We start from the raw sequence: 15942 nt of genomic DNA, 5'->3' as shown, positions 1-15942 counted from the left end.
TATACCAACACAGACTCTATGTGGTGTAAGGTCTTTCCTTCCACTCTAGAGGGGATGGCACAGAGCTGGTTTGGTAAAATACCCAAAGGCACCATAACATCTTTCCGGCAGCTAGCTATCTTGTTTCGCACCCAATACGTGGCAAACATTGCCAGAGAAAGGATGACAGGGGAGCTGATGTCAGTCATCCAGGGGCCTCAGGAATCTCTGAGGGAATACATATCCAGATTCAATATGGAGGCGTCAAATATACCCAAGTTGCAGCAAGAGGTAGCAGTCCTGGCCATGATGACTGGTCTGCGGGATGGAGAGTTCAAGAGTTATCTGGGCAGAAAATCATTCACAACCCTGGCAGAGGTACTGGGAAAGGCGAATGAATTTATAAAGAGTGAAGAAATTGGCAGAGCAACCTCACGTCGATATGTGGCAAGTGAGAACAATTACGGTAGTCAGAGCAAGAAAGAGCCATACAAAAAAGAGTACTCAGACAGAAGAGAAAACCCACAGCCAAGAAGAGACTGGCAGGGACCAGGCAGAGGCAAAGGTAACGAGTTTAAAACTGAGAAAAGGGGGAAGTTTAATGAGTATACCCCCTTAGTGGCATCCAGAACTCAAATTTTTGCCATCAGCAAAGAAGACGAGAAGTGGCAGAGACCTCCCAAAATGTACAACAAGTACAGGGACCCAAAAAAGTACTGTGACTTTCACAGAGACCATGGCCACCTCACAGAAGAGTGCACTCATTTGAAGGATAATATCGAAGATCTGATCCGGAGGGGATACTTGACTCAATTCAAAGCAAAAAGCTCGTATAGCAGGACCTATGAGAACAGAGATAATGATAATAGGTCCGACAATAAGAAGGCGGAACCCAAGCAGAGCTACCCAGCAGACCAAAAGAGAATGGGCGACATTTTGGTCATAACAGGAGGGCCAGTTTACGCGGGAACCACTGTTAGCGGGGCCAAGGCCAGTGTGAGCGAATTCAAACACCAGGTTAATTACCATAATTCTGGCAGGTGGCCCGCCCCTCCAAAAATCCCGCAGTGCACTTTCACAGAGGAGGACTGTAAAGGCATAATATACCCCCATGACGACCCCATGGTACTAGCCCTGAATGTAGCAAACAGAAAAATCCACCGTATTCTGATAGACGGAGGTAGCTCTGCGAACATCTTATTCTGGCCTGCTTTCCAAGAGTTGCAAATTGATGAGAAATATGTAAAACCAGTCAATTACCTAGTAATCGGATTCACAGGAGCCACAGTGATACCAGAGGGGATAGTCAGTTTGCCGGTGCAGATTGGCCAAGGGAAGGATATCAAGGATATCATGGTAGACTTCATGATTGTGAAAGTCCCCGCAGCCTACAACGTCATTCTTGGCAGACCATTCATCCATGACGCAGGGGCTGTAGTCTCCACTTATCACCTTACCATGATGTATACGACAAATGATGGCCGCTCAGCCAAGGTAAAAGGCAGTCAGGAGCAGGCCAAGAAGTGCTACCACACTGCGCTAAAACAACCACCCAGACCCCCACCACTGGCAGAAGAAGAACTTCCCCAATCTCGAAAAAGAAAGAGAGCAGAGCGCAAAAAAGACAAGTTGTTAAGCATGGAAAACTTCGAGCATCGGGAGGAAGGTCTGTTGGAACCCACGCCAACCGACGAAACTGAGGAGATAGAATTAGAGGAAGGGTTGACAGACCGGACGGTTCGAATTGGCACAGACGTAGACCTATCCCTCAGAGTGAACCTCATCGGTCTGATGAGAGAGCACGCAGACATATTTGCTTTCTCAGCGGACGAAATGCCAGGGATTGACCCCAGTGTCATGGTCCACAGACTGAATGTCAGCAGAGAAGTTAGGCCAGTGAAACAGAAGAAAAGAAATTTTTCGACAGAGAAGAATGTGGCCATCCAAGAAGAAATCAACAAATTGCTAGCAGCCAAGTTCATAGAAGAGTGCGATTACCCAGAATGGCTGGCTAACGTTGTGATGGTAAAGAAAGCAAACGGTCAATGGAGGATGTGTGTAGACTTCACGGACCTAAACAAGGCCTGTCCGAAGGACTGTTACCCATTGCCCAGAATAGACCAGCTGGTTGATTCCACCAGTGGACACGCTCTCTTGAGTTTCATGGATGCATTTTCCGGCTACCATCAGATCAGTTTACTCGAATCAGATCGTAAGAAAGCTGCTTTCATCACAGACGCTGGAGTTTATAACTACAAAGCTATGCCATTCGGCCTGAAAAATGCGGGTGCAACCTACCAAAAGCTTGTAGATAAGATATTCGCACAGCAAAAGGGCCGGAATGTGGAAGTATATGTGGATGATTCCATAGTCAAGAGCAAAAAAGAGGCCAATCACATCGCAGACCTGCGAGAAACATTTGCTACGTTGAGACAGTACGGCATGAAACTAAACCCAAAGAAATGTGTGTTCGGTGTTAAGTCAGGAAAGTTCCTGGGATTTCTGGTCAGTGAAAGGGGAATAGATGCCAACCCAGAGAAGGTGGAGGCCATACTCAACTTGCCAGAGCCAAAGAACATACGAGATGTGCAGAAATTAACGGGAAAGATGGCAGCACTCACTCGTTTTATCAGTAAATCTGCAGATAGATCCCTCCCATTTTTTCAGGTACTGAAAGGCAACAAAACATTCAAGTGGGAAGCAGAGCAAAAAAAGGCATTCGCAGAGGTAAAGAATCACCTAAAGAGCCTCCCAACAATAGCCAGACCAGAAGTAGGAGATGTTTTGCAGTTGTACATCTCGGCCTCCAAAAAGACTGTAGCAGCAGCCTTAATAGTGGAAAAGGACAAAGCCCAACAACCAGTATATTTCGTCAGTCACATTCTCAACCCCGCAGAGCAGAGGTACCCACTGATCGAAAAAATGGCCTTCGCAATTATGATAGCTGCCAGGAAACTGAAACCATACTTCGACGCTCACAAGGTACAAGTATTAACAAATCAGCCTTTGGAGAAATCATTGCGAAGGCTGGATACCTCAGGCAGATTGCTGAAATGGGCGGTAGAACTCTCAGAGTACGATATTGAATACAGGCCAAGAACAGCCATAAAGGCACAGGCATTAGCAGACTTCATAGCTGAGGCATCGTACGAAGAAGAAGAAGAACCTCTGGGGACCTGGCAGATATATGTAGATGGCTCAGCCGCAGTAACAGGGTCAGGAGCAGGCATTATAATGACTTCACCAGAAGGTAATGTCTTTGAATATGCCATAAAGTTCAAATTCAAAGCCTCAAATAATGAAGCAGAGTACGAAGCAGCGATCGCAGGCATTCAAATGTGCAAGGCAGCGGATGCTAAGAAAATCGTGTTGAAAACAGATTCCCAGTTAGTGGCCAGTCAGTATAAAGGCGAGTATGAAGCTCGAGAACCGTCCATGCAGAGGTATCTGGCACTGATGAAAGAAGCAGTAGCCCAGTTGGAAAGCTTCGAGATCCAGTTGGTCCCCAGGGCAGAGAATAGCCAAGCAGATGCTCTCTCAAAATTAGCAAGCTCTTCGCTGCAAGACCTGGAAAGAACAGTGATGGTGGAAGTACAGGAAGAGAAGAGTATCGATAAGAGGCCCATGGTAAATTCCATCAGCACAGAGCCTCAGTGGTACGACAGTATAGTATCGTACAAGCTTGGCAGGGGTCTCCCTACAGCAGAGCCAGAACAGAAGAAGATAAAGCGAAATGAACACTGGTTTGTGATCTACCAGGGCAGATTGTACAAAAAATCCTTCTCCCTACCCCTGCTGAGATGCGTCTCAACGGAGGAATCACAGAGAATCATTGAAGAAATTCATGAGGGCATATGCGGTAATCATATTGGGGGTAGAACACTAGCTTTGAAAGCCCTCAGAGCAGGGTACTATTGGCCAACTATGGTGAGTGACTCGCAATCATACGTGAAGAAATGCGACAAATGCCAGAAGTTCGCTCCAGTAATCAATCAGCCCTCAAATGATCTGCAACCAATCGTCAATCCCATACCATTCGCTCAGTGGGGAATGGACATCCTAGGTCCGTTTACAGCCGCGAGTGGAGGAAGAAGATACTTGATCGTGGCAGTGGATTATTTCACCAAATGGATAGAAGCAGAGCCCACAAAAAGCATAACAGCGAAACGAATGAAAGACTTCATCTGGAGAAACATCATCACAAGATTTGGCATCCCAGAAAGTCTGGTCTTTGATCACGGGACACAATTCGATTGCACACCGGTAAAAGATTATTGCGCAGAGCTAAGAATCAAATTTGCTTACGCATCAGTATGCCACCCACAGAGCAATGGACAGGCCGAGGCGGCGAACAAACAGATCCTTGGAGCTCTGCGAAAGAAAATAGAGGATTTTAAGGGTGCATGGGCAGACCTCATACCAGAAATTTTGTGGTCCAATAGAACAACTGAGAAGGAGGCGACAGGAGAAAGTCCCTACAAGTTAGCCTTTGGAGCAGAAGCAGTATTACCGGTGGAGGTTGGCCTGCCCAGTTTCAGAGTGCAGTATTATGATGAAAGCACCAATGAACAACTCATGAGGGAATCATTAGACCTTCTGCCAGAGGTAAGGTTGCTAGCAGAGCTGAGGCTCACAGCAAACAAAGAGAGAATGAGCAGAGCTTACAATAAAAGAGTCAAGCACAGGCCTATGCATGTGGGAGACCTGGTACTTAGACGAACAGCAGCTACAGGAAAGGGCAAGGCAGAGGGGAAATTCACTGCAAATTGGGAAGGACCATACCAGATCACAAGGGAGATAGCCCCTGGCTCATATCATCTTATGACAATGGATGGAAAAGAGCTAAAGAATAGTTGGAACGCCAACATGCTCAAAAAATACTATGTTTAGTACAGATGACCTACACAATGATAAGGCAGGATAAGCCAAAATTATCCCTCTTTGTACTCCTTCTTACAGAATACATATAATAAAATGAGCTTGGCGGTTCCAAGAAAAGATAAAGTGATAAGCAAAGCACGACGTAACTTAGAAATACGTCATGACACACACATTCAACAGATGACTTGACTTGATCACTCAAGTCAGCTGAAGAACAGTGTCATGATGAATTTCTAAGTTAGAATATCGCAGAGCAATTTCTGAGTTTTGCCTTGGCTAGAACCAAGACAATTCAAAATTGGAAACAGCCCAAAAGGCTAGTTAGAATATCGCAGAGCAATTTCTGAGTTTTGCCTTGGCTAGAACCAAGACAATTCAAAATTGGAAGCAGCCCAAAGAGCCTATTTAAAATACGCAAAACAATTTCCGAGTTTTTGCCTTGACCAAAGCCAAAGCAATTCAAGGTTGAAGGTAGCTCAAAAGGCTAGCTAGAATACCGCACAAATGTCACAGAGCAGTCCCTAAGTTTGCCTTGGCAAAAGCCAAGACAATTCAGAAGGGGAGGTAGTAATAAAACATGCTATAAAGCTTGACTTTGATCAAGACTAGAACTTCCAAAAGACAAACAAGATATCAAAAATTGGCTAAGTACCTAGCAAAAATACGCATATCAAATGCCGGCGGCTATACCTTCATTAAAAACCAAGGAAACAAATAAAGTACAGCCCTACAAAATGGCTCTGGGCAGTAAATACACCAGCCCAGCTCAAGAATATCTGAGAAGAAAGGCAGAAATAAACTAACTGTAAATTGTTCCAAAAACAGAATGGCACAAACGCCACCACCCAACAGGGCAAACCCTAAATAATATTGTTTAAAAAACTAAACTATTACATAACAGGCCCAGTCACACAAGAAGAACAGGGGGATAGCCGCCACACCCATTATTCGTCATTGCCTGCAACATCATCTTCATCTGAGAAAGGCAAATCTCCAGGGTGAATGTTCTCGACGCAGAAGTCGGGCACATCACTAGGCTCTACGGCATGACCCTCAGCAGCTTCAGCCTCCCGCAGTTCCTTAAGAATGGTAAGGTGCAGGCCAGCAAGCCAGTCCTCTTCGATTAAACTCCAATCAAACTGCGGATATTTGTGCTTGATTATGAGAGAGGCCGCTTTCCACCCGCCATCATACCTCTGCGTTAGAAGGGCATACTGAGCGTCAGAGCGACAAAATTCTCGCACAGCAGCAGCCACCTCCTTCTGCACAGAAAGGCGAAGTTCTGCCAGCTCATCAGCATGCCTCTGCTCAACAAAGCTTAGCTGCTCCGCCAAATCCTCAGTGCGTTTCCTCTCCGCCTCCACCTCCGCCTGAGCTTTAGCTAAATTCTCCCCAGTTAGGCGCAGAGCTACAACCTCACTAGCCAAGTTGTCTCTTTCGACGGATATCGTCTGAACATTGGCATTGGCAATAGTGAGAGAGGAGGATGCTCTTTCGTTTTCCAAGGTCAGGTCTCGGATCTGCCTGTCCTTTTCTTCAAGAAGAGCAAGATGTTCATCATGCTTCCTCTGATAGAAGAAAAAGAAGTCACAGAGCTCCTTCACAGCAACCCCAGTCTGCAAATAATAATAATAAAAAAATGGCTAAGTACAAAAACATGCAAAAAATGGCTAAGTACAAAAACATGCAAAAAATGGCTAAGTATAAAAACAGCATAGATTCAAAAGCTTCTTACCTCTAGCACCTTCTGGCAGGCGTTAGCCCCAGGGGTGTAAACACGCTCAAGAGGGCGGTCAGCTGGCAGTGTTAATACCTTCAGCATCCGGTATGCCAACGTTTCGCCTTTCTCTGGGAAGCTGGCATACAAAGACTCGTTAGCTCTAACATCCGAGTGAGGAGCGAAGATGTCATCGCTAATCGGCGCAGGGGAGAAACAGGCAGCCAACTCAGGGTTCACCGCAGGGCGAACATCAATGGCCTCCTTCTCCAGAAATTCCCCGTTCCTAATATTCACAAAGGCAGGAACAGAGGACTCAGGCAACCTCAGTTGCTCCTCCAAGTAAGCAGCAAGAGCAGCAGATGAAGTAGGAAGGGAAGCGGTGCTTTGGTTAGCAGGGGCAGAAGCTTGGGCCTGCTCCTGCGAGCGAGAACCCTCCCCAGTGCAAATGCGCTTACCTGGGCGCTGCACAAAAGGGACGTCCTGCTCCTCGGTCACAATCTCCACCTGCTCGGAGATAGAGGAATTCACGACTTGGTCAGGATGAGCAGATTGCAATTGGCCTGCAGCAGTTCGCGTAACGTCAACAGAAACGCTTTCCGTCTCAGGACGAGGCCGACGTTGGCCCGCGATATTACCCCCTCCCCGTGTGGTCTGACCACGCCGAGCAGAGGCAGATATAGAAGGGGTAACCCGAGAGACAGGGGCAGAACGTGGCGTTGAGGTGCTCGCCCCAGCGGTTATTCCTGCAGAGCCTCCCCCCCTGCTAGTGCGGCTAGCCACAGAGCCCCCACCTCTAGCAGTACGACTAGCAGCAGAACTCCCCCCTCGAACAGTTCGTCGAGAGCTTGCTCTGCGTCCGCCAACAACATCAGCTATGGTACGATAAGCATTGGCGGGGTCTTCAGCTGGCTCGTTAGTCTGGGGGGTTCCATCAGCAGCTAAACCCAAGGAGCTCATATCAAGGTGTTGACGACCTAGCAGGACAAGGAAACATAAGAAAATGTTATTTAAACCCAGGGAGCTCATATCAAGGGGTTCTATAAAAAAAAGCTAAGTAAAAAAAAAAAAAAAAAAAAAAAAAAAAAAAAAAAAAAAAACATCATTCCGCAGAATATACATCGACTGAGGCAGCCAATTCTTAGGGGCACGGCCGACGTCCTTTCCGTTCGCGTCGCGCTTAATCACTGAGTCAAACCACTCATAAGCAGCATCCTCCAAGTTATGACCAACCAAAACCTCCACACCCTCCATCTTGCCATTTGGAGGAACAAAGCTACGAGGCAAAGGAAAGTCAGCGGGAACTCGAAGCCAGAAGAATCGACCCTTCCAATCCCTCTGCCCAGTGGGGTTGCCCAAGCAGGTCATTTTGCCTCGAGCAGTGTAAGTGGTAAACCAACCAATGCTCCCTTCCTTGTTATCACTGCTTCGAATACAGTGCAGTCGTTTACACAAAGAGAGAGTCTCAGGGAAGCCTTTGAAACGCACCACCCACAAGTAGCAGACCAAAGTCCGTATAGCAAACGGATGAAGCTGCGCCAGGCAGACATTAAAAGCCTTCAAGAATTTGGCCAAGGTTGGATCCAAGGGAAAACGCAGCCCAAAGTCCAGATGATATGAATACAACCCAATATGACCTGGGGGAGGAGCAGTAATACGAGCATCATCTGCGGGGACAACCAGCTCGTATCCAGGGGAAAAGCATAAAGCTCCTTTCCAACACCAGGATAATCATGTTGACGAGCTGCATTGAGCCAATCCGCATCCGGCGCAGCGTTTAAGGGACCATATGAAACTTCAGGAGTTAAATAACTCTCAGTCGAGCCAACGGGCAGATCTTCCTCAACATACAACGGAAACGGTCGGAGAAGCCCCACCTCCTCGAGAATGGGATTCTCAGGATGATGCTCTGCGTCGCCGAAACCACTGCTAGGACCACTTGCCATCGGAGAACGTCTGCGGTAAACATGCAACGACCCATCAGTACTCCCAATAAAAGGCCCGTCTAGTTGATCAAAACTGTCCAACCAAGCTACTTCGGCCAGAGGTTGGATGTCTAACCCAATAGGGGCATTAGGGGGAGGGTTCAATCGAACCGCACTGGCCAAATGTTCATGGCGCAGTTCTCTAAGACGTTGACGAAAGGCAGGAGTAGGCCCTGACACAACAGGCGTAGCCCTGCCAGCGACGGGAGACACACCCCCAGAGGAAGACCCACTGGAGATAGATATCACCGCAGGCTCAGAACGAGAGATAACATCATGCATAGACTTAGTTCTATTCTCTGCTACTGTCCTAGCCTCTTCATCAGAGGGTAAAGAGACAGAGGAAGGGGAAGAAGGAGAATATGGCTCGGAGGAATCGCTCATATACCCAGGGCTACTAGGGTTGGCACTATCAGAGGTATCAGACATGTTGACTGAAAGAAAAAAGAAGAAAGAAAGAAGAATAAACAAAGGGTAGAAGGAGAAAAGTCAAGGCAAAACGACAGAGAAAAAAGAGCAAAACGACACAAAAATATACATGTAATGTAAAAATAAAAAAAAAAGAAGAGAAAAGGAAGAAGAAGACGAAAAACTCCAAGAAACGCAGAAATGGCGAAGCCAAAGAACACAAACATTCCCACATTTCATTCAAAGAACACATACCACAAAAACTCACAAAAACCACTAAAACAGTTGAATGTACATGCAAAACCAAAGAATGCAGCAAAGAAAAAGAAAAAGAATTACCTGGAAAAGAGAAGGGCGAAGAAAGAAGTACAATAATGGCGGACTAGAAACCCTCGAAGAAAAACACGAACCCAGAAAACCTCGACAATTTCAGAAGAAAACACCACCACCAGCGAATGCGCAATCACCGGAATAATATGAAAACACAAGAAAGCAAAGAACTTGGAGTTAGAGTACTCGGGAAATGGCGAAATTAAGTTCGAAGCAAAGCGAAGTTAGAGGAGAGTAAGAAAATGAAGAAGGTAAGAAAGAGGAGAGAGAAGAAGAAAGTAACTGAAACCCGTATTTAAAAGGAGAAATAAACGGCCAAGATTTGAAGACCCTTCGAGTCACCTACCTGGATGAAGGACACGTGGGGCGCAATAAATCATGACGATTTATTCTCCTTTCGAATGCTAACTACAGTAAAACCACGACGGTTTAAAAAAAAAAAAAAAAAAAAAAAAACATACAGACAATCGCGCAAGTTATGACCGGAAAGAGCAGGTCTAACTCCAAGTAGTCAGCCCTACTCTTGGGGACTAGTTGTACAGGATGCAGCCAAAGAACACTGAAAGAGCAGGTCTAACTCCAAGTAGTCAGCCCTACTCTTGGGGACTAGTTGTACGGAGTAGAAGTAACCTAGCAGATCATCCATGTCACAGCAGACCATCGGACATCAGATAAGACAGATCAAGCAAAGCAACCGCAGGAAGTACCTATTGAAAGTACCACAAGTCCTCAAGAACCGCACAGACCCTCAGGTCTGCGGGGAAACGACCTGCTAGACGACAACATAGACACGTCGTTAAGCAAAAGGACAAACAACAAGTACATCACTAGCGTACACGCGGCAACATCTGAATAGGCCAAAGTACTGAATAGTACGCCTATAAATACTGCCGTCCCCATTCATTTGCGGACACGTTCAATACAAGTGCAATTCTTAACCCTCTCTACTTTCTCTCTCTAGAACATTATCTCATTTGCTGACTTAGGCATCGGAGGGGGTTTCCTCGGTTAAACCCCCGAGGTTAGCTTACGTTCGTTCTGTCTGACAGGGCAGCATCACCAAGCAGGGCTCCCCCAGTTCCACACCCGGAACAACAAGATAACTCAGAGAAGCACATGGTAAATATAGTTGGTTAATGACCTTAATTAGTCACAAACAAATTTTAAATTATTCGATTAAGAGAATCCAAAGGGTATCGATCGGATCGATCGACATTGCTTGATCTGCTAGCTGGCCGGGTTTTTATTTTAAGTAGGGGAATCAACATGGCTTTGGGTTAACAAACATACTACTATACTAGTTTCAATAATCACTTAGTACATCTCATATCATTAAAATGGAGAAAAGAAGTGGAGATCGATTTAATTTAAAATTACCAAATTGGGGATCATGAAGCAGTAGTACATGTAAGTGATGTTGCTGATTTGTAACACTCTATTTTCTTATTGAGTAATAAAAAGCCCTCTTGTTCATGGGGCTAAACTCTGAAGTGAGTTAGCAAGACAGTAGATTTGATGGAAGAGGATAATTGGGCTACTCCTCTTTCTCAGTGTCCGCGTGATTTGTTATCCGGTGAGTTTCTAATTTTTACTTATGCATAATTCAAGATATTAAGTGTCATAGTACTCATGCGTTGATTGTTAAACAATCAAGTGCTGATTTTGTAGAGTATGTATTTACGGTTTCACACATTTAATACACATTTTTTTGTTGAGGGCTTTGTTCTTTTTACCTGATCTGATATGTTTTTTATAGTTTCTGTTATGATTAGGTCTGATCTAGGGATAGGCATGGGCCGGATCTGGACCAGGTCTGGTGAGACCCAGACCCATATTTTTTAGGCAAACCCAGGCCCGCCCCAGATCTATTGGGTCTGAAAATTTCAGACCGATACACATATCCAATAGGTCTAATGGGTCTCGGGTCAACAATGGTAGTGTTACTTTTTTATTTTTAACATTTTTGTGTTAGAAAATTTTCCTGCGCCATTAACTTAACTGTCATTTACCATTGCATATTCACATTCGATACATAAATATATCTGGACCAGGTCTGGTGAGACCCAGACCCATATTTTTTAGGCAAACCCAGGCCCGCCCCAGATCTATTGGGTCTGAAAATTTCAGACCGATACACATATCCAATAGGTCTAATGGGTCTCGGGTCAACAATGGTAGTGTTACTTTTTTATTTTTAACATTTTTGTGTTAGAAAATTTTCCTGCGCCATTAACTTAACTGTCATTTACCATTGCATATTCACATTCGATACATAAATATCACAATTCGCAAATTAGTGCCAAAATACTAATGTGGGCATGTATCTAATTAGACTATTTCTAATTTCTAATAAATGACCAGGTACATGGGTCGGATCTGGACCGGGTCTGGGTCTGAGAATATTGGACCTAGACCCAGACTCGTTTTCAAACACATGAATCCAAATCCGCCTCAAATCCATTGGGTCTCAAATAATTAGACCCAGACCCTTAAAAATGGGTCGGGTCCAATCGGATCTGGGCGGGTCCTGAACCCACGCCCATCGATTTGAAAATGTTTTGTGTGATTTTGTTTTTGTTTTTTGTGGTCTAGTCTGGTCTGATCTAAAGTTATGTGGGAGTGTATTTTACTTTTTCTGGTTTGGTCTCATCTGGTCAACTTTTTTCTTTACTGCTGGTTCACTAAAACAATGTTAAATAAAAGATGATAGGCGGGTGGAGTACTTGAATTATGGCGTGCCATTATACAAAGCTGCTCTAAAAGGTGATTGGGAAGCTGCAAATCAAATCCATTTCACGCATCAACATTGTTTTGCTACAAAGATTACAAGACAGGGTGATACAGCTCTGCATATTGCTGCAATTGCAAAGCGGACTGATTTTGTGGTAAAGTTAGTGGCTCTAATGGTGCAAGATAGATGTACACACTTGTTATTCTTGAGAAACAACAATGGAAATACAGCACTTTGCCTTGCTGCAGCATCTGGAACTGTCGAGATTGCGAAGGTGATGGTAGAAGCAGATGAAAGCCTGCTAGAAATCCCAGGAAACACATCAGGCTTGACACCACTCCATATGGCAGCATTGCTTGGTCACAGGGAAATGGTTAAGTATCTCTTACGACTTACTCAAGATCGTCTCTCTTATGAGGAATGCTGTGCTATTTTCATCACCACAATTAATTCTGATTTGTATGGTATGTTGCGGTGTCTCGAACTTTGTGTTTTTGCTTATGCTTCTTGTTAAGCTATATCCTATCAAATTAATGCAGATATAGCTCTTGTTATGCTGAGTGGTAATGAACAATTGGTCATGGCAAGGGATGAAGCGACACAGGATGACGATGGTCATATAAATATCGGAGAAACACCGCTACATGTTCTAGCTAAAAAGAGTGTCAAGTCAAGTGCAACTAGCCTTTCCAATTGCTGCACCATTTGTCAGTATGCTATTCCTTCATTCCATAAATATTGCAACCATATAATATTTTATTATACTCTCTTTAGTCTGTAGACACTGCACCCCTCTTTGACCATGTGTTGTGATTTATAAGTAGTGAACACTAGAGTCCGGATCCTCTAGAGTTTTAATAAAACTCTAAATAGAGTTGTTTCTAAACCATATATTTTAAAATCAATTGCTTGAATTAGTGGGAAGAGAAAATCAGGAGGTGAATATTGATGAGGAAAAATAAGAATATTTTGGAAAGATAGTATATGAGCCATTGATTTTTTTTATTCAATGGTAGATGTTGTTCAAACTCAACGTTGTAAAGCTATTTTAGAATTCCAGGGTTTTGTTAGATTCTTCCTGCATTTTATTTTAAAATATTTACTGTAGTAATAAATCAAGACACCAAATATTATTAAATATTTACCACAAATCCTTAACGATAACAATTTTTCTTAGACTTTATTCTCTTTACCTGGACTTGTCTGATTTTTCTAGTCTCTAGTCAGGTCGCATCTGGTCTGATTTTTTCTGGTCAAATCTTTTAACTATGGTCAAAATGTATTCCTGATTTGGTCTGACCTAATAAACAATAAGAATAAGGTAAAGAGAACAAAGTCTTAATCCGTACATACATGATTAGAAAAACAGTTCGTTATTACATTGGTTTCAATCCTTACTTACAGTTAAAAGGGGTAGACGCCGGTCACGGCACAAGGAAGTTCCTCTACAACATATAGGTCTGGAACTTGTGGAACGCTTATGGGAATTAATATTACGTAAAAACCAGGATGAAATAGATAGATTGATGGGACAACCTTGGCAAGTAATCTTTGTTGCAGTAGAAGTGGGCAATGTGGAGTTTGTGACTACCTTACTTCGTGCTTATCCCGATCTAATATGGAAACTTAATGACAAACATCTAAGCATATTTCATGTGGCTGTTATACATCGCCAAGAAAAGATATTCAGGCTAATATATGAGATTGGTGCAATTAAAGATTTGTTGGCGGCTTATCTTGAAACAGACACAAATAATAATATACTCCACTTGGCTGCGATGTTACCATCTTCAGATAGACTTAATTGTATATCAGGGGCAGCTCTTCAAATGCAGCGTGAGATGTTATGGTTTAAGGTATAATTTTTCATCTTCACTGTATGAAAATAGTAGCAATTAGATTAGATCCCGTGCATGGACGAATATTCTAAAATTATTTCATTAATTTTTCATAAATTCATTATTAATGTAACGATTTGATTAAAATATTATAGAGTGCCAAAAATAATATTTAGCAAAACACAAAGTAATTATGTGGTATATATTATTTTCATAATTTATAAACAATTTCATACATAAACAGTAAATACATAAAAGGATTGAAAATAAATAGAAAAAGTAGAGATTTTTTAAGAAAAAATATTTTTGGCGGGAAAATTTGCATTAGTAAGTAAGTGACACATGTAGTCCAGTGGCGAATCTTAAACCAATATTAATTTACGCTTCGTTCTATTGGACTTATTTTGATTGAATTTATATTATCTGAACTTTCTGAACTGTACTTATCTGAAATAAACTTATTTATGTGTGATGAAAATGTGTGGAAAAAAACTTATTTTTGTTGAACATATATTATATGAATTTAACTGAACTTATCAGAACTTAATTGAACTTATCTGAACTTATTTTGTCTGAAATAAGTTAAAATAAGACGAACTGAACAGAGCCAATTAGTATTTAATTTATACAATTATATTTTAAAATTGAAGGGGGCTAGAACTAAAAATACACTACGGAAATTTTCGCTAATCCGCCACTATCTATCACTCTTTTTGTAAGGTTTTTTTGTAATGTAATACTTGGTAGATTTTATATATTGGATAAATATGTTATGCCAGAGCAAATCTAAGGATAATAATGCAAGGTGTTTCATAATTTGTTGGCACAGGAGGTTGAAGATCTTGTCATGCCCCAATTTGCAGAAGTTCAAAATTCAGCTGGGAAAACACCACTCACTTTATTTACCGAACAACACAAAGATTTAAGGGCAGCAGGAGAAGAATGGATGAGAAAAACGGCTAGTTCTTGCAGTGTTGTTGCCACTTTGATTGCATCTGCAGTATTTGGATTTCTATTAAAAGTGCCGCGAAACAACGCTGAATCTTTGGTTAACCCTCTTAGTTACAGTGGGTGGTATTTGGTGTTCGCAATTTCTGATTCTCTATCCTTAATAACATCCACTGCCTCAACTCTAATGTTTTTATCGATCTTGATTTCGACGTATGCTGAAAAAGATTTTCTCGATTCGTTGCCTCGTAAGTTAATCATAGGCCTTGTGTTGCTCTTCCTCTCGATAGTTTTTATTACTTTCACTACAACGTTTCATATCATTTTTAACCAAGGTTGGCCATGGTTTGGCATTATTGTCTTGGTGTTTATAACTATTATCCTGTTCACCACGCAAGAATTATCTCTTATGTGGGAGGTATTTAGTTCAACCTTTGGAAGCTCTTCTATCTTTAAAAGTCCAACGCCTACTCTTTTTTGATCGATAGACTAGGGAGTAGGGTCTGAATTGTATATATACATAGAGTTTTGTATTATGATTCTTGAAACTTATCTTTATCGTTTCCTATACTTCTTCTGTTACTTAAATATTGCACCATGTTGACTTTATATACGCTTCTCAATACATTACTTTGACTCGTAATCTCTCGCATTATGGACAGAGCTTTTTTGAGATTAATAGACGATCAAGATCACAAGGACTTTTATAATTAGCCAGTTCAATTTCGACATTTTAGCTAGGATTCGATTCACCCCACTACTCCACAAGTGTTGTACCATTGTGCTAGTAAATTTTTTTGAAAGGAAAATTAATTCATTAATAAAGAATATAATCATACGTTGAATAGATCTTGCACAGTAGCCGCGAGGATGATTTCCACCAGATTTATCTGAATGTACTCGAAAAATTGATATAAAACAAACTAAAACTAACTCCACAGACTAACGAACAAGGACGAACTCCGTCCATATGGTGAAAATTTATTGAATTTAAGAGAAAATAGAAAAATTAATTGAAGACAAAGGGTCGGAAATGGTGTAATCCAACCTCCAACGACCAAGAAAATAAACCCTTGAAAAAGAGAGAAAAAACGGCGAGAGAGAAAAGGCAATGTGAAGCTATAT

General features: G+C 42.5%; 1 protein-coding gene across 1 annotated transcript; it reads left to right on the top strand.

The window, feature by feature from the left end:
* Positions 1-10593: 10593 nt before the first annotated feature.
* LOC110796584 (uncharacterized) lies at positions 10594-15426 on the top strand. The gene is made up of 5 exons (XM_022001647.2): positions 10594-10873; positions 12004-12495; positions 12571-12738; positions 13436-13887; positions 14699-15426. Exons 1-5 carry the CDS (start codon positions 10816-10818, stop codon positions 15296-15298), a joined length of 1770 nt encoding a protein of 589 aa, XP_021857339.1. The 5' UTR covers positions 10594-10815; the 3' UTR covers positions 15299-15426.
* Positions 15427-15942: the final 516 nt, after the last annotated feature.

The sequence above is a fragment of the Spinacia oleracea genome, chromosome 3, assembly GCF_020520425.1.
Source record: "Spinacia oleracea cultivar Varoflay chromosome 3, BTI_SOV_V1, whole genome shotgun sequence".
NCBI lineage: Eukaryota > Viridiplantae > Streptophyta > Magnoliopsida > Caryophyllales > Amaranthaceae > Spinacia > Spinacia oleracea.
The sequence above is the reverse complement of the archived record's forward strand: the minus strand, read 5'-3'. Positions and strand labels throughout refer to the sequence as shown.

Excerpts from the sequence above, each read along its gene's own strand:
- LOC110796584 (XM_022001647.2), top strand. The coding sequence starts at position 10,816 with ATGGAAGAGGATAATTGGGCTACTCCTCTTTCTCAGTGTCCGCGTGAT. Across the intron at positions 10,874-12,003 it reads TCCGCGTGATTTGTTATCCG|ATGATAGGCGGGTGGAGTAC; the intron begins GTGAGTTTCTAA and ends GTTAAATAAAAG. Across the intron at positions 12,496-12,570 it reads AATTAATTCTGATTTGTATG|ATATAGCTCTTGTTATGCTG; the intron begins GTATGTTGCGGT and ends AAATTAATGCAG.